The 19,539-nt window shown below is 40.9% G+C and overlaps 1 protein-coding gene across 1 annotated transcript in view; it reads left to right on the top strand.

The window, feature by feature from the left end:
• Positions 1–19,539, top strand: part of LOC112146360 (protein shisa-6) — a 101,970-nt gene that overhangs the window by 26,205 nt on the left and 56,226 nt on the right. The window contains exons 4-5 of the mRNA XM_024272149.1: positions 2,802–2,897; positions 3,247–3,315. Coding sequence (XP_024127917.1) covers positions 2,802–2,897; positions 3,247–3,315 — 165 coding nt within the window. The remainder of the gene's footprint in view (positions 1–2,801; positions 2,898–3,246; positions 3,316–19,539) is intronic.

Raw genomic sequence — 19,539 nt, 5'->3', positions numbered from 1 at the left:
GTTGTGGACCAAACCTCAAAAAATCATTTTGTTTTATTACTTTTCTGTTCTTGTAATGTTTCTTCAGCCTTTTAGGCCTCAATGGCAGCAGTTTAATTATTCTTCAAGGACAAAATGAAGATTTAAATCGAACGTCTGTCTTACAGCTTAAATGGCTTCATACAAAAAAGTGTCTGAAAGTGAATTTTTGACCCAACTGATTCAAACAAAAGAAAACCTAAACTTCCTATTGACTAATGAGCAGTCCTTAAGCTGATTTTAGAACTAAAAAGCCTAAAAAATGTTAGCAGGAATGCTCTCATAAGCAAAAACATAAAAAGATGCACATAGATGGGATCCTTGTGGATGTCCTAATCACATGCAGCCACTTACTTCTCCTTAGATGTTCAGTACGACCTGTCACCCGCAGCATACCCATAGAAAAAAATGTGTATGAGTGTTCTCTCTCTATGGATTCACTGAGCGGTCGATGACCTTGATATTTACAGGTTTGACCATTTTCACCTGCATTTCCACTAATGAGGACAGTTGGAGACTTTATATGAAAAAAGCTCAATTGTCACTTTAGTTTATCCACCTGTTGAGCATCCATCTCTCTTTCCTCTGAACGAATGTAAATGTTTCTCAGTTTATTCGTTTCAAGATGGAGTTCCACTTTGTGCTTCAACACAAGATCTTCCAAAATTCCCACTTTTTCCACTATGTATTACAAAAGAGGAAAACATTTAAAAAGAGTATAGATCACCTTTTATTATAATTATACTTATTCTTTTTGCTACCGTCTGATATGAACATGTGAAGCAGATGTGGGTGTCAGACCTATCCTCGTGCTCTGTAGGAAATCCTGACATCTGAACAGTCTCTGTGGTTCCACTCTGATCATCCTCTGATCAGATCATCAGATCATCTTCTGATCTGTTTTCAAAGCGTTCCAAGTTATTATCTTTTAATTAGATGATTTTTAGCCAACATCCAAAACTCTGTTGTTTCTAGTTCCTTTTTTCTCAGAGCAGCAGGAGTTCATTAGAAATTCTCCTCTGAGTTGTGGGTGGGACTGTTAGTGAGGAGCACCCCCACCCCCCTTCCCATCACCCATCTGTTTTCGTGATCTCCTGCTAGCTTATAGACCCCCACACCCCCAACCTAACATTACTGATACAACAAAGATGGCAACAATATTTAAGCTATCCAACCGTACATCTTAGATCCAGATTCCAGCTCAGACGAGGAAATCAAAGACGTTCCTGGATCTATTCATCTCCTAGTGGAGACATGACGTTAAGGGGGGAGTTTGTGGATCGTTGTTGTTGGTTCTACGTCACAAATATAATCTTTTTCCAACAGTATTTTTTTGGTCTGCTCCTCAAATGCAAATTGAAGTTTAATTTACTATATATATGTATATATGTATGCGTGTCCTCAGGGTCCAAATTTAGCACTTTTATCCTCTTTGGCGAGTAAGAGTTAAAGGGTTTAGTCGCCACATGGTGAGTAAACGTTTGTGTCAGATTAGTCATGTATATTAGCCTCTTTTGATTCATGTATTTCCTCTTTAATGCTCCTCCTGAACCATCTACACACGAGCTAAACAAATGCACCAACGCTCAGTCACTCCTGTAGCTCACCTTTGAGTAACTTTTATTTTGGCAGGTGGCGGGTGGAGACTTTTAACAATCGTGTGGGGAACAATACCATTCTGATGGGTCCACTTGTAGAGGAAGATCTTCACTTCCTCGTCCGAGCTGACATCCGGATCAGAACCAGACGGCTGGACATTACCCATTTTGATGGATGTTTTTATGAAGCAGCGGTGAAGATTTATCTTAGTGAGACAGATTGTAATCAAACGGGGGAATCGGGGCGGAGCTACTCCAAAAGCCACGCCCCCTCAGAGGAGATTTTGGAAGCAGAGGCTTCAGATTAACGTGACTTTAGAGACAGCTGTGTTAGACAGTGCTGCTATGATGCTAACGAGCAGTCAAATGTGTCATCTGTAAGTAATTGCTGACCAGTTTAAAGTCAGACAGTATTTTTACCAACTTTACTTTAAGTTGAGGCGAATAAATATAACAAAATTAATTCACTTAAATTAACACAAATTGAATTCACTGTTTAACAGCAGCATCTTATTAACATCACAGTTGTTTTTTTCCCTCGTACTCCATCTTTACTGTGACGTAATGACAGTAATCCAAAACTTTATAATGTTTTTCAGGCTGTTTTTGTTAAGATTTAATATAAAATTGATCACTTGGAGGCAGATTTAGAAAATCTTTCTCGGCATCTTCACACCTTTTATGCAATTTCATTTTCTAAAAAAAATCCACAAAACAACTTTTCATCTCGTCATGGGGGGTTCTTGGGGGCTTTTCCAGCCCAGTATGTTGCTGCTGTACTAAAAATAACAGAAATAAAACTAAATTGTGATGGAAAATAAAACACTTTAATGATAAGGAGAAACTCCAGACTTTGATTGGAAATCAATAAAGGAGTTACTTTGAAAAAGTTTCTTTGGGGAAAAAAAGCAAAAACAAGCAATAAAGTTGTTTTTTTATGTATTATTTTAATAATGTTGCATTTAACATTAATCAAAGTAAAACACCTGAGTGTAAAATAGGTTAATAGAAATATGTTTGTCCTGTAGATTTAAAAAATAAGACTAAATAATGGACTAAAAAATGTCTTGAATCATCAGAAAAATGCCACAAGAACACGTTAAAACCACCAAAACACAGTTTTATTGGAGTGGGTGTTCAAAGTTCAGATGATCCGTTTAATCTTTCATTGTTCTGTCTCTCCAGGTCATTACGGCAAAGACACTTTACGCCCTGGAGGCCCAGACATGCACAACTTCATCTCGTCTGGCTTTGTGACTCTGGGCCGTGGCCACCTCAAAGGTAAGCCGCTGTTTTCTCCTCGCTAAAGGTCACAACGATGATGCGTTCAGCGGCACAGCGTCGCTCTTTCATCCATTCCTGCCAAAAGTCTGTGCATGACGATGTGTCATAAAATATAGTCAAAAAACTTTGTTTCAGCTCTGTGGAAGTTACGCAACGGCTTGAAGTGACATCTTGCACAGTCACACATTTCTTAACTAAAATCCACACCTCTGAGCCGAAAGTAACACTTCGAGCGCGGCCAACGTGGAGGCAGCGTGGCGTGATTCTGCCGCTATTGTCTCTGGATCTGAAGTCACGTTGGATTCAGAAGAATTCCTAAACAAGTGACCTGTTGTTGTTCCTACAGCGCAGCAATCCATAGACGAGTCGGGCCCCATGTCCTGGCAGGGCGATCTGGACCTCCCCATGTCCTACGGTACGTCCCAGCATGCTTTGTGCTTTCACCTGATAAGGAAACCCGCTCACCCACAAACGGATCAGTCCGGCAGAGCTGGCGTGCCATCACAGTGTACGTTCAGAGCGCTGGCGGCAGCTTTGGACGAGCGTGTCAGACGTGCTTGAAGCTGTGAGTCTAGGAAGCAGAGAATCACTCTGCCTGCAGACCTGACCCACCTACACTCGCAGTCTTACACGACTCGTGTCGAGAGAACATTCCGGACACGATGGTGTCTGTGAAGATGATGGTTGTGATCTTCATCCTCCCCAAATCCACCCAACAGAGCGCAGCTACACCTCGGCTCCAATGCTTCAGGCCTCATGAAAGCATGTATCCACTGCTTGTGTTATGTTGCTATGGCAACAGTGCAAATGTGGGCCCTAAATGCTTTGGTGCTTCATTGAAACATACATAGATTAATAAGGGTGGTGGAACTTTAATGTTCCTCATTTCAGGATAAAATAGATGAAAATGGACTTTTTTTTGAGTCAAAGTGAGACATCACTGTAGAAATATACTCTTTGTGCTCTGAACCTCACTTTTCACTCCCAAAAATGAAAGGGCAACACATCAGGAACAGTTGGAAGCTGACTTCAGTCTCAGCCCAGATTTATTTTAAAAAGGGGCGTGGCTAAGTGAGGCTACACTGTGTCTTCAGTGATGGAAAGTGATGCCAGTTTCACCCAGTGATTGTATATTGTGCTATAGTGTGATATGTATAAAGTTATGATAATATACATCTATGGTTTCACCACAGAACTTTCTGGGGAGGTTGAGGATTTTTCTCTGAATATAATACCTGAAATATGAGTGTCACAAACAAATCAACGACGCCAGCGACGGGATACAAATCTTTGCACAACACCCGACACAGCTGAGGGTTTGTAGGACTGAAGGGGACCAGTGCCTCAGTGGTAAAATGATGCTAGCATCATAAGTTAATAAAGGCTAACGTATTAAGCTAACAATCCCAAGTGAAATGGTCATTGTTAATCCATCACCAGAACAGAGTTCGCTGGATTCAAGTTGTGTAAGCCGGTAGATTTTTGATCATACACCTACAAGCCATGCTAAAGCTAACTTGCTAACACTTGAGCGTCAAAGAATTAAACATGGATGGGGCTTTTATCCTGGAGTTGCAAAGCATGATGACGTGAAACTTCTGAAATGACGTGGGACTTACACCAGCTGACCAATCACAACATTCAACTGTAATACCTCGTTTCAAACTGTAGGGGGCAGCACACAGATGGTTTTAGACTGTAACTTCAGGAATTTTATTTAAATCGTCAAAAATGTAGCAACAGGCATCATTTATAGAGGTTAACAGACAAAAAAAGTTGATTTATTGTTTGGTTACCCTTTAAATAACCAGAAAGTGCTCAATGTTGCAGTTCCTCAAATGACTACTGGAAGGAGCCATGGATCATTGACACAAAATAACACACTTCTTAATAAATCTTAGACAATTTACCATGAATCGGCTGATTCTGAGTCAGAGAAAAGCAACTTTTCTATTGGCTTCACTGCGTTCTGCAACACATTACTAACAAGACGCTTTTCCCTCCTTCAGAATCCGTTGGAATTACATACATTTTGTAAATTGTTGAAGAGTTACGGTAGTCAAAAGTGTTTAAAAAAGCGTGCCTGACTTCTATAGCCACTTTTCCATGACAACAGGCTTTGAGTTGCTGTTTATTTTGCTCAATCTTGTTTGTTTTTATGTTAATTGTATGTACCACCTCTTTGTGGGCGGGGCTATTGAGGCAAACTCAATCTTCAACTGCTATCTCGCTCTATTTTCTAATAGCCCCGCCCCCTCTTTGTCCTTAAATCCGCCTTGACTCGGTTACTTTGGATGTGTAGGTAGAGAATCGATCTCAGACTGCAGTACGCCCCCTAGTGGAAACACCTTAAATTCAAAGAAAACCACACTAAGCTCTGATTTTTTTATTTATTTTTTTGTTAAATTGCCAAGTGTGCATATTTAGTTTCTTGATGATTTCCAGTCTTTACATTTTTTTTTAATTTCCTCATTAATCCAATATTCGTAATTATATCTGATGTAGATGTCTAAATCTACAGATTTGTTATCCAGACTTCATCATTTTGTCCAATTAAACCTTTTGAAAAATATGAACAATCATACTTTTTCTACGGTTCCATAAACACCATCACGTCTGCCTCTAAAAACAAAAGCATCTATATGTAATTTAATGCATAAACAGTATTTTTCATTGGAGTAAAAAGGAAATAATTCTGTTGCTAAGGAAATTCTGCAATTTTAGTTCAAAGTAGAGACGTGAAAAAAGCCACATGTGTTTTTCACCCCAAGACAAAGAAAAAACCGAATGGTTGCTATGGACCCGTGACCTTTATACAGGCGTCAAATTGTAGTTAACCAAGCCTGTCATTGTAAAGGCGGAGGCTGGCAGGAGGTCACATGACTTCTGGAGCGTAGAGGCTGTGAAAGTGGAGGTGAGGTCGGTTCACTGCTGCTTCCAGCCAAAGAAAATCAGCCTGATGGATATCTGCACATGAGCGCTCACAGCAGCGCGAAGCTTAAATCAGATACCAAACATTACTGCTGCTCTATCAGCTCCAATCACAAACTGCAGAGGCTGCAAAACAAAGAAGAATGCGCTCCGTTCTGAAGGTTTAAATAACAAGGCCCAAGACCATAAAAACATTTATAAACCATTAAAAGAATCTTAAATCAACAGATCAACAGAGTTTAAAGTTACCATCTGCACAAAGAGAAGCTTTGAAGAAAGACCCAAAAAAAGACTTCCTAATGGAGGCAAACAGGACAAGTGATCCCTTTCTGGCTCACTTTGACACCTTTCCATTTGCACTGGCTCTCAGGCCCATGCAGGGACACGCTGTGGCCTGGGGGGATTTGATGGCAGGAAGGTGGGAGTGCTGCCGCAGAGTGTCCCAGTAAGACGAGGTCACCTTGAGAGGAGCAATTCCTTCAGGAGGGATTCATGAAAAAGTAATTAAGCAGGATGCGCATCGGTGGATGCTAAAGGCGCTGAAGAAAGGGAGTGTTTGTACACAACCAAGCGGTTGGTTTCACCTCGTCTTTCTGAGACCGCTTAGATCGCTGTAGATAGCTGTTTTGGCTAATTTAGGCTTTTTTCATCTTAGCAATTTTTTTCAGCAACATGCTAGCTGTTTTAGGCATTTTAAGCTTTTAAAATTTAGCTAATGTTTAAGCTTACTTTCGACCTGTTTAGGCAAATTTTATTCTTTCTTTCAATTTGTTAGGCTCTTTTGGAGATTAGCTAATATTTCATCCACATGCTAGCTGTTTGTGCTAATTTAAGCTTTTTACATTTTTTAATCCATTTTGGACTTTAGCAAATATTTCAGCTAAAGGCTAGCTGCTAATTTCGGCTTTTTTCAGTTTGGCTATTTTTGCAGCTACATGCTAGCTGTTTTGACTAACCTGAGGGTTTTTTTTGTTTTTTTTAGTCTAATTTCCCATTAAGCTAATATTTTAGCCAACAATCTGATTCAGCATTTTCAGCTTCAGCGTTTTTAGCTATCAATTTCAGCATCTTCAGCTGTCAGCGCTGCATCTTCAGTGGCAAAATTTAGCGTACAGCATTCACACTAGCATTATCACAGATAATGTTATATATTTAGTTCACAATTATGTTAAAAAGTTACTGTTTTAATATTTTAAAAATGTAGTTTAGAGTGTTCAATAAATGTTTATCCTGTTTGGCCCGTGACCTCAGGTGTGTTTTGGATTTTGCCCCCTTGTACGACTGAGTTTGACACTCCTGGTTTAGGGTTTCTTCATTGTGACGCATCATCTTCTCTGCTAAAGTCAGACTCAGGCCCCTAATCACGATCAGACGTTTCGCCTTCAGGATTTGTCATTATTAAGGTGAAAAAAGTTGATTGATGGGGTGAATTATTTCAGCCGTTTGTGCAGAAATGACAGATTAGACTAAAACAGAGCAGCAGAGAGTAATCCAGTGAAAGTGGCCGTCTCAGTAAGCTTCTCATCCGCTCTGCTTTGAAGCAGCTGTCGCATTTCAAAGACGGTCCATCAAACCCAACGTGGACCAGTGAGGATGGAGATCCTGTTTTCAGCCGCTTCCCCACACAAACGTCAATGCCGCAGTGTCTCTGTGGGTCCAAACGAAGCTCCATGTTCAGTTTGTGGAGACGCACATCTTTATTAGTGTGTTCAGACTGACGTACAATAAAATCTGTGCTGTGTGGACTGTTCTCTTCACAGAGACGCTCCCACGCAAACCCGAGTGTTACAAACACAGCTGAGTTTAAGGGCAGAGCAGTTCAGACTCTGATTCTGCTACACTTAAACAATCGTAAAACGTCTGCTTGAAATGGATGCGCTCTAATGTGCCAAACTTTACAACAAAAATATTACAAATTAATCTTTTTTGCTGCATCACCATTGATTCTGGTTTTCCACTGCAGACCGTAAAGGGTAACACAACAGGACAGCTGGAGGCTGACTCCACCCTCAGCACAGATTTTAAAAATGCAAGAAAATGGGCGGGCTGAACGGGGGAGGTGTGGTCTGGATCTGTGATTGACAGTGAGGTTAGCTCTAGTAGTCACTGAGAGGTACAGAGCAAAGATTCTTCTCCCGAGTCAGACGCTCATAGTCCAGACGAAGCCGACCCATGTTAACCACGAGTTAATGTTAAAAAAAACATTTATGGTTCTATAACTTTTGAGCAGGAATGCGTTTCTGAACTCCTTCAATGTTTCTGGTTTGTTTAAACATTTAGGATTCTATTAGGAGGGTTTTTGCAGTGACTGAAGTACAGTTTAGAGTCTGAAATCACAAATAAACAAATACTGACCTTTAGTCTGTGAAGGAGAAACCTGAGAACATTTTAGTTTAAGCCTTTTTGAGGCAATAAACTATTTAAAAATGTTTGAAAACTACAGTTTGGTACAAAATGTATCATCAGCTGAGCAGCAAAGACAGACAGAAGAATCAGACGAACCTTTTGTCACTAAAAACTCACCTACAAACACAGCAAACCAAATAAAGCTGCAGAGACGGAGACTGTGGCATTAAATCTTCAGAGAGTCGGCGTGTTGAGCAGCGGTCAAAGACGAGGCACCCGACAGAGGAAAACAGCGGCGAGAGCTTCACTCCTGCAGCTTTCTGTCACACAGCAGCAAACTTTTCATTCTGTTCCTCTGCGAGAGGCTGGAGGCTCATCGCAGCCCATGCTGGGCTGAAAGCAGACGCCCTCTGATCACAGAAAACCAAATCTGAGAGAAAAAAGTCCCTCTGGCTTCTGTCTGCAAAGGAAAACAGAAGAGCTGATGAGAGTCCAACAGGAATATGTTGTTGGACAGGGATTTGAGAGACCAGAACAGAGATTTTTGCCTTCAAATGCTCGTTGTTCTTGCAGCATTTGAATGAAAACATTCGGCAAAGCGTTGGATGGTGCAGATCTGCAGGGCTTTGAGTCGAACACTCTTGGCTATAAGACGGTGGATTCTCCCAAGAATGAGGAATGAAACTGAAACCTGCAGTTATGGAGTCAGTTCTAGTCAGAGGTGGGGACTTGGACTTGAGAAGAAAGTTGATTTCCTGCTCTTCACTGGTGGAGATTCTAATTTTCTTTCTGTGTTGTTGCATTTATGGAAGCACATACAGTAAATGCCACCCCCCCCCCACTAGCTGTTAAAAATGACAATTTGTGATAAAAGGTTTCTTATTTTAACCGTTTGCACTGCAGAATATTCTTTGACTCATCATGACTAATAAATTGGAGAGATTTCTGGGCCAGATGTAAAGGTTTAATGGTGCATTCACACCGGATGAGATTTCTGTGTCAAAAGAGAGGAGGTAGATGTGAATTTGTCAAATTTATTGCTCGACGCCTTTGACGCCTCGGCTGTGGAGCAACCGCCAAAGCTTTACTGGATTTTATTCTTTGCCACATCATAAAAAACGTGGATGATGTTGAGCGAGTAGCTTGGTTTTATACATTTTGGGGAGGTCTACAGAGGCACCGGTAAGCATGTGGGGTTCACCAGATCATTCAGTCTCTCCCACTGCGGTGCACTTCACTCCTGACAGAGTTTTACTTCCGTCTGTCTGTGGCCCAGTTTGAGCATTAACCCAAAGGAGAGAAATACAGATAAACTGGAGGATCGTTTATTATTGTTTCATTAAAAATAAGAAAAACATAATTAATGGAAAAAGCCATGAGCAAGCAGCTCTGCCAGATACTTGTCGCTAGCTTTGATATATATTGGCGGTGGCACTAGCTAGCCTTCCGGACCCTGGGCGGTTGCACTCGCTAGCTCTGCCATACTAGTGGAGGCTCTAACTAGCACTGCCGGACATTGGGAGAAGGCGCTAGCTTTGCCGGACCCTGGGTGGAGGCGCATACTAGCGGAGTCTATCTTGTACTGCCGAAACCTGGTCAGAGATGCTAGCTACCTTTCCCATGGACTAGGCAGAAGCGCTAGATAAATTTGTCGGACCCTGGGCGGAGGCGCTAGCTAGCTCCGCCGGACCCTGTCAGCAGCACCCCCTAGCTCTGCCATATACTAGTGGAGGTGCTAAGTAGCACTGCCGGACCCTGGGGGAAGGTACTAGCTAGCTTTGCCGAACCGTGGGCGGTGGTGCTAGCTAGCTTTGCCATACAATAGGCGGAGGTGCTATTTAGCTGTGCTGGACCTTCGGCGGAGGCACTCGTTAACTCTGCCATATACTAGCGGAGGCGCTAGCTAGCGCTGCTAGGCCCTTGGTGGATGCGCTAGCCATCTCTGCCGGACCCTGGGCAGTGGCGCTTGCTAGCTTTGCTATTTGCTGCCGGAGACGCTCACAAGCTTTGCCGGACCCTGGGCGGAGGCACTAGCTAGCTTTACCATATATTAGCGGAGGCGCTAGCTAGTACTGATGCGAACCGCTGTGTTTGCCGCCCAAATCGCACTGCGCCCGACCGCAAAATCGCGCCACAGGACCTCAGATTGCATCTGTACATTGACTTAACATTGAAATCCAACACTCTTGCCACGTGAATCGTGTCTGGTGTGAATGCAGCGGAAGAAATTATATAAAGATTTGATGCAAAATGAATGTAAGCTCTACAAAGGTGAAAAAGTTCATAGCAACTTTTTTCTAATGTTTTTGGCTGATGTACAAGTGCAATAATTCTTAATCCTCTAGGGATTGTAAAGTCTCTAGTTTTCCTTGGCAACCAATGTTTCAAGTTAACTTTTATTTTTGTATGTTTATATCAAAAGTATTCACTATTGCTGGGTTTGTGTGGTTTGATGTCAACAAGACAAATGCTATTTTTCCTGAAAGTGTGAGAGTAGATCTTCTGAGGATGCTAGCTGAATGTCATCTAATGAGTGCCTGCGTTTTTTGGTCTTAAAAATGGGTTAACTGATAAATAAGCTGTTGAAAAATGAAGTCCACCTGTAAACCTGGGAAATGTTATATAAAGAAATAAAGTCAAAGTTTAGAAATAAAAGGCTGCCCTCTATGACTGTCATTGGTGTATAGATGTTATATTGATCTGAACCATGCAGAGTTGTTATGGGTCATTTCATTTCCAATAATTTCTCAACTAAGATATGTGACTAAGTTCATGAAATGTTCAGGCACAAATCCTTAATTGTTAAGAGATTAAATAGATTGTATTTTCATGGTGAGTCTGAGGTAACTCTATGAATGATGTAGTTTGTCAAGTATTGTCCTCTTCATTCAGGAGAGGATTATGTGAAAGCTCACCTGAACCAATAAAGATGTAAATCTGGATTCATCTGCATACGAGGTTCTCTGTTGTGTAAATGGACTGAGGCACACTTCACTTAAGGATGAATGCAGATGGACTTCAAGTGGACCAACGAGTGCGTGAAGCAGATCAAGTAGTGTGTTTGTCGTTGTGTGTGGATGTTCATGCGATGCAGCCCTTCTGTCAGCATTTATTTATGACAATGGAAGCCGTTAGCAACTTTTACGGTTTAGTTTGATGTTTCTTTTCCTCTTTATCTCTTCTGTTTGGGGTTTTCTGTAATGTGTTGTTAGTTTTTTGTATTTCCTGGTCCAGCGATTTTTACCGTCTAGTGCACATGTGTCAAAGTCAAGGCCCGGGGGCCAAATATTCCAGATGTTTTTATGGTGAGTAAAATATTGAAAGTTATTTAAGGTTTAAGTCCATTTATTCTTGAATAACATTCCTGTCTTTTTATTCATAACTATGTTAAAAAGTTACTGTTTTAAAGTTTTAAAGATTGGTATTCTGCTTGCTTTTTGGAGTATTTTGGCATTTACTAAGATTTTTTAGGCTATTTTGGAGTTTAACTAATATTTCAGCTACATGCTAGCTTTTTTGGCTAATTTGAGCTTTACTTTTTAAGCTTTTTTAGGCTGTTGTGGAGTTTAGCTAATATTTACATGCTAGCTGTTCTGGCTAACCTAAGTTTTTATTTCTTATTTTCTTTGGGGGGTAATTTGTTATCTAGCTAATATTTTAGCTGACTATCAGCTTCAGTGTTTTTAGCTATCAATTTCAGCATCCTCAGCGGTCAAATTAAGCTAACAGCATTCACACTAGCGTTGTCGCAGGTAAAGCTATGTATATAGTTCGTAATTAAAAACTACTAAAAAATAATTAAAAAGTTGCATTTTTAAAGTTTTAAAAATGTTTTAGAGTGTTCGACCGGAGAAAGGTAGTTTGCCCTCTCTCGGTGGGTGGAGTGCGCCTGCCTCAGGTGGAGGAGTTTAAATATCTTGGGGTCTTGTTCACGAGTGATGGAAGATCGGAGCGTGAGATCGACAGGCGGATTGGAGCAGCGTCCTCTATTATGCGGTCGCTGTACCGGTCCGTTGTGGTGAAAAGAGAGCTGAGCCAGAAGGCAAAGCTCTCAATTTACCGGTCGATCTTCGTTCCAGTACTCACCTATGGTCATGAGCTTTGGGTCGTGACCGAAAGAACGAGATCCCGACTACAAGCGGCTGAAATGAGTTTTCTCCGGAGGGTGGCTGGACGCTCCCTTAGAGATAGGGTGAGAAGCTCGGTCACCCGGAGAGAGCTCGGAGTAGAGCCGCTTCTCCTCCGCATCGAGAGAAGCCAGCTGAGGCGGCTCGGGCATCTGATCCGGATGCCTCCTGGACGCCTCCCTGGTGAGGCGTTCCGGGCATGTCCCACTGGGCGGAGGCCCCGGGGAAGACCCAGGACACGCTGGAGAGACTATGTTTCTCGGCTGGCCTGGGAACGCCTCGGGGTCCCCCCAGAAGAGCTGGAGGAAGTGGCCGGGGAGAGGGAAGTCTGGGCATCTTTGCTTAGACTGCTGCCCCCGCGACCCGGTCCCGGATGAAGCGGAGGAAGATGGATGGATGGATGGTGTTCGATAAATGTTTATCCTGTTTGGCCCGTGACCTCAGGTGTGTTTTGGATTTTTCCGCTTGTGCGATTGAGTTTGACAACCCTGACGTACAGGAGTCATGGTACGGTGGAGATTGATCGACAGTCCAGAGCCAATCAGGATGTGTCTCTGTGAAACAGTGACTGTGAAAGCAGAACCGCGATATCGCGAGGGAACATTTATTGATCAAAACATTAAATTCCTCCATTATTGCTGTGTAACAGCGTGAAGGCAGTACTTTCCAATCTTTCTCCGTGAAACCTTTATTTAGGCACAACTGAGTTTGTGATGCCACAAGTGTTTCCTCTTTGGTTACCGTTGGGTTCGGATCTGGCCTTTCAACAACATGTTTTACAACTCTGGACTTGAAGAGTCAGTTCTGCGTGTGACCTTTCTGCTCTACTGGAGATCTCTGCGTCACTGCGGTTTTTCACGCACCATTAGCACCATGATTGGGCTTTATCAGGTCATTTTGAGTCACAGCAGCATTTACCAAAGTGGCAATTTCCGCCTCTTTCTCAATGAGCCTGATTCAGACCAGCAGGGGTACGGTCCTCTCGCGGCGCGCAGATCTGCCACTGCCAAATGCACAATATGAACTGATTCGTCTCTTATCTGGGCTGCTCATTAAACAGAGGGCTAATGAACCTGATTAGACTGGTTACATGAAACTCACACACTGCAAATCCCACAAGTCTTCTAATCATGCAGCCACGGCCCCGTGTTGAAATGTATTCGCAGATAGCCTCTCTCTGCCTCGTCTTATCGAGCCTTTGCTCATGAATTATGTAGAGCATGTTTGTTCACGGAAATCACTTCCAAAGAGCTCACCGGAAGGAAGGTCAACCCCTGCTATCGCTCCGCTTTAAACACTCTTTATCTCAAATTGGATAGATATACAGCGCTTTAAAGTTCCCGCATGTCTGCCTGTAAACGTTTGTGTCAGCTACCTTGAAGTATGAGGCCGTCATCGGATCTGATAGGCCAGTATTTTATAAATGTACTTTATTTCGTACTGGAGGAAAGATTTGGAGTTTAAACCCATACATTTGTGTCATTCTTCACCTGTGGACGTTTTCCACTTCTGTGGCACTTTTTAGCTCAAATTTTTTAAAATCCTGACAACTTACAAATGAAATGATCTGATAGTCCTTATGACATTTAGTGTTGTTTTCTATGAGGAATTAGGAAATTAACCTCCAATTCTAAGATCGGCATTTACTCTAGTTAAGTGTTCATAACAGCAATCATTTATCAACACATTTTTTTCAGAATACAAGTGGTCTGACTCACAGAAATAATTAGTAAAACTACAGCCTAATTAGTTCTGAAAACCAATAGTAAAACACAGTGGAATACACACAGAATTATGCTTCTTTTATTTTTGTTAAATTCTCTGATTTTCTTGTCAACGTCAGACTCTAATGTGGATTCCACCAGGAGTTAAAACAAAATGTACAATATTTTACTGCTTTTTCATGGTATTATGCTTGTTAATTTGCATTTCATTGTGCATATATCTGTATTATGTGTACTTAATTCCAATTTATACTGTTCTTGCTTAGTTTTTCGATTTTTCTTTATTCGACTCTGTCGTCTGTGGTTCTGATTTTTCTTTGAAATGGAGAAGACTTTTAAAGACGAGATTTAGGATCTGCTTATCCTCCTGTTTCAGTTCAAATGTCTCAATACATAACAATTTGAGTTTTTTTTTTACAACTTTTTCAAACTTTCCTCTTATATTTTTCTTGAAATAAAAAAAACATTAACCTTCACAGGACATTCTGACCTAAACCACTTTTCTTTTTCAAATTCTTAATGGATGCTAAGCTAGCATTCAGTTCAGCCACCTTCTTGGTGTTCCACATTGAAAAAAAAAAGCTTTTTATGGTTTATTTTGGTATTTTTGGCTGTCAATGTGAACGTACCTGATTAATTAAACTAATAATAATAAAGTGTTAATATTTATTGATGCTTATTAATTCCACTCCATGAAGCAACAGACGTCCACCGGTTCAGGCTTCCACGATGTTTGTTCATTTCCAATAATCCTCTCTTCTTTGGCTCCTGTCCCGCTCATAACATGGTCACTTACAAAATAAATAAATATTCTATTGATATTCAGTACTTTATTCGTGTTATTCTTTAGCTTTAGCAACAGCGACCTCGACTGCAGCGGAAAAGTAAAGTGATATAAATGCTGATCATCATGAAAGGTTAATTTAAACATCAGTTCAGAGAGAACGTTAATCTCTTACCACTTGTTTTTGTCCAGATCATGAAGCAAAAAATTGGTTTAAATGAAGCCTGCACATATAGAACTAGTAACAGGAACTTATTTTTTAAGCGTGTATCCACACGTTATTAATTAATACCAAAAGTGTGATTAATCGTATTTATTTTTGTTTTTATCGATTGGCAACATTTAATTTAACTTTTTTAGTTTTATCCATCTATGATTTTCACAATTAAGGAGATGGATGTGAAACATCTCATGTTTTTACTCTTTAACACTGATGGTACAGCCAGTGACTCCGCCCCTCCCACAGTCAGTCGAATCCAATTCAGTCCGTAACTAAAATATTTCTTCTTAAGATGCAAACTTTTGAAGTTTACCTTTAATTTTACAACAGTGGTAAAATTAAATGACTTCATTTATTTATTTTATTTTGTAAATCTGTTTTTTAAGGTTAAAATAAATAGATTTGTGGTTTGATCGTCTTTATCTCAAAACGTTGGTCGTTAATTAATCTTAGTACCTCAGAAAGAGAAAAATCACTACAATCTAACTTTTTTCTCCACTTAGGTTGTATTTTGACATCTTCGGGGGTGTTAAAAGTCTTAAACGGCACGACCATTCATATTCTGAGATAAAGAAGTTTTAATTTATATTATAAAGTAACCTCATAAATGAATTGTTTGTATTAATTCTTCCATAACTAACAGGGTGGAGGACAGAAATTAGTTGTAAAGTTCTCCTGAAGTTCTCTTTATTCCAGCACAGTAAAAACTGTAATAACTTCACTGCACTCGAGTGTGAAGGACAATGAGCTCGTCAGGGAGACGCGCGGCGGTGGCGGCGGCGGCGTTAAAGCCATTCTGCTGGAGAGCGCCAGAGCGAGTCACGGCGAGCTTTCACCGCTCGCACAAATGGGGGATAATTGTATGCAAAAATGCTTCCAGAAATTCCATCTGCAGGTTTGAGGGCTCCTCTCCTCTAAGTGCTGTTATTCAGAAGCCCTGATGTTTGTGCACCTACACCCCCCACAGTTTACCCCCCCCCTCCTCCTGAGCAGAAATGCCTTCACTTGCCGTCTACACACCTCCAAACGTTCATCCTTTCTGCTTAAACAGGTAAAGCGGCATGTTTGAACCACCTGTTCGCTGGCGTTCACGCCGTCTGTGAGCTGATCAACTTTGTTTACAAAAGCTTCTTTAGTTTTGTTTGGATTTTACAGCAAAATTCTGATTACATTTTTAAATGTTTGAGGTTGTAAAAGTTCGGGACAACTTTCCCCAGTTTGGTTTTATTGTTTTGAATGAACCAGTTCACAGATATGAGCCATTATAATATGCAGCGTTCCCTCGTTTATTGTAGGAGTTACAATAAAAAAGAGAAAGAAACAGCAATAAGTGAAATCTGCAGATTAGGATTCTCGATGTTTTAAGGCACTAAAACTTCACTTTCTACACTCAGACAGACATGAACATTTTCACACTTTTCTCTCTTATTTAAACTCTCTAAAGTTGAAAGAAGTCCAGAATTATAGAATAAAAACAATGTTCTTATCGCGATTGAAGACTTTATGTGACTGATGGAATACTGTAGGAGATTCATTGATAAAGTCAACAACTAAACAGGAGGCAGAACAATGTGTGCTCTTAAAACAAACAATGAATAAAAATTCAAAATTGTGCTGAAAAAAACAGCGAGAACTCGAAAGGTGAACTATGATAAGAATAGCATATATATTAGACAAAACTACAGGAGCACATGTAGAAAAGCAGTTTGTCTATTGGTGGACCAAGAATTATGGGTAACGATGTGTTTGATCATGACCACAGAAGACGTTGAGAAATGGATGCAAAGATCTGACAAGTCTGTGACTGAACGAGAGAATTTATACTGATTAGTTAAGATTTTCAATGTTAGATCTCTATGATCCATCACTTTATTAGAGATCTATACTACTAATAGAAGCCTAAATATTCAGAGTTTTGATAGCATTTTTCATTAATGGCAGTCCATTCACTTTTATTTCTTTAACAGATCAGAATGTTACAGGAAACTTCTCTAAATGGATGAAATAAAATACTGGTACTGGTTAGTGAGGCAAGAGGTTTGAATCTTTGATTACAGACATTAATCGGATCCAGAGTATTTGATAGAATTCTCCTATAGACTCCTGCGAATGTATAAAATACTCTAATGTCACCTCCGATAAAATCCTGCTTTTTGAGTTTTTTGCATGTCTGTGTGGCAAAAGTAATAAGAAATCATTTTGTTTTTGCATTTCCGAGTATTTCTCCTTTTAAATCTCAAACTGTCACAGACAGACTCTGTTTGAATGAATGATCTTCTTTACCACACAACTAGACATTACCCTTATTAATGGAGATTTTTATGAAGATTTACATAGATCTATCATAATCAGACAGGATGGGATCAGGGGTGGAGCTCCAAAAGCCACGCCCCCTCAGAGGAGATTTTGGAAACAAAGACTTCAGATCAACATGAAAAAATGGCTTTTTAAGACATTTAGGTTGAAGGATTTTGGTTAAAAACTTCATAATCATCGTTAAAACACAACTGGGAACGTTTTTTAACATAAAAAAAATTGTCATGGGAGACTTTAAAGGCATTGAAACGTGATTGACAGTAATTGTCAATATTGCTCAATGAAGATGTCTCTGAACAGTCTGTTCTTTAATCACTAACTTGGTGCAAATGTTTGCAATCCTTCTCCATCTGTTCGTTAAGAAGAAGCCCCCATTGTAGTATTGAAAACAGCAATGGACCCAAAATAATCCTTTGACCTCCGCATGTGTATGAGGCTCTTCACCTTTGACCTTTCCCAGAGTTCAATGCATACGAGTGTATCTGTAACCTGGTTTATTCTCTGGATCCAAGAAATATCTGAAAAAGTAACCAGAACCAGAACACGCCTCCAGACAGATGTGGATCCACTCAGCTCCAGTGAGTCAGTCGCATCGCTACGGCAACAGCTGACACTTCACAGGAAGTCCATTATTTCACCTACAATCATACATGTCACTGAAATCTAGAAATAAGAAGAACTTTGTCACTTTGACCTCAAATCGCTCAGCCGACATTGTAAAGTTTTTTGTTTTTGTTCTTCCAAACGGATCCTTCTGTCGTCTCGGTCTGAAAACATGTGGTTGACATCATGTTTGCAGTAGTTTGCATCATCAAAAATAAATTGGTAAATTAAAACTAATTTCTATCTAATATGAGAGATATTATTTATTTATTTAGAATTTTATAATCTTTCCATGAACGTCTGTGCACTTTTTGCGTTACTGTGACTCCATACAAATACCTGTAGGGTAAACTGAGTACATATGGTTGCCATGGTGACATTGAAAGAGGGGTGAACACATTGACTTTGGCTGTGGATGTCAATTAGTCCAAGAAAGAATCATTTTCTGAGGCTGGTTTTGGTTTGTTGCAGTTCGTTTTGTATCGTTGGTGAATCGTTTACGACCCGATGTTGACCCGAGCTGATGGTCGGAACCGCTCACACGTTTATTTATGTGACCCCGAATGTGAAGCCGCTCCGTAGCGACGTGCGCTCTCTGTGGAATGAGGGGGAGAGCGTTCACGGAGCAGTAATGATGCGTGTATCTGTGCCATCTCTCTTTATCGGCGCGGCGTGAGCCGTAATGTGCTGCAGAGCCCAGGCGCCATCAGATGGAGCTCCGGGCGCCTTCATGGGTGGAGGGGATAAAGAAGCGGAGCGGTCACAGCTCCGGGTGCATCGCCTTCCAAACGTTTGTCTCCGTTTACACAACAACTGCAGATTCTGCCAACTGTGAAATTAATTGAAGTTGTTTTCTGGAGGGGAAAGAGCAGCGTCCGGCCCGAGGCGCCGGCGAGCGCGTATCCGTGCTCACGTCGGCCCGTGACACGGGAACAGCCGAGCCCAGAGGCGCTGTGGTCAGTCCCCCCCATCAGATGTCTCCGGATGTGATCCGTGTGACATTGCGGCAGATTGCATGAGACGTGCTGTTACCTCAGATTAGTGGCATCATTTTGGATTTTCTCACAGATCCATCGTGTCGAGCTGATAACAGATTAAGGCTGAGGACAAATTTTAAGAAGAACCCAAAGTAGGAGAGGATAAATATCGGTGAGATGCCCTTGGATGTATTTATTTTGCACCATTATTGTTCAATTTGAACAAATAAATTGAATGAATCCAATAACAAAACTAAAATAGTGACCAACAGCTGAATTCATTGTGAATATTGCTTCTAAAAATGTTCAATTTTTCAACTTTGTGATTAAAGAATCCATAAAAAGCTGTTGAAATCCTCAAAAGTTTGTGTTCAGTTGAAGCAGAAAGATGATATTGAAGTTTAATCTGGTCTCTCAGCTCCCTGTGGAGTTCTGAGTGCAATCAGACGATGAAAACCGTCACCACTCAAACCCCCCCTGGAGGGGGCAGAGATCTTTTGGGGGAAATTCTGCCGTGTTTCTTGGACACTCGGGTAAAGAGAGGGGCAGAGCGCTCCACTGATCACTACCTGGAGGTGACTTGGAAGAGGTGGTAGACCTAAATGTACCGT

Source organism: Oryzias melastigma, linkage group LG8 (assembly GCF_002922805.2).
Source record: "Oryzias melastigma strain HK-1 linkage group LG8, ASM292280v2, whole genome shotgun sequence".
NCBI classification, from domain to species: domain Eukaryota; kingdom Metazoa; phylum Chordata; class Actinopteri; order Beloniformes; family Adrianichthyidae; genus Oryzias; species Oryzias melastigma.
Note: the sequence above shows the minus strand (reverse complement) of the source record. Positions and strands in the feature narration are given on the sequence as shown.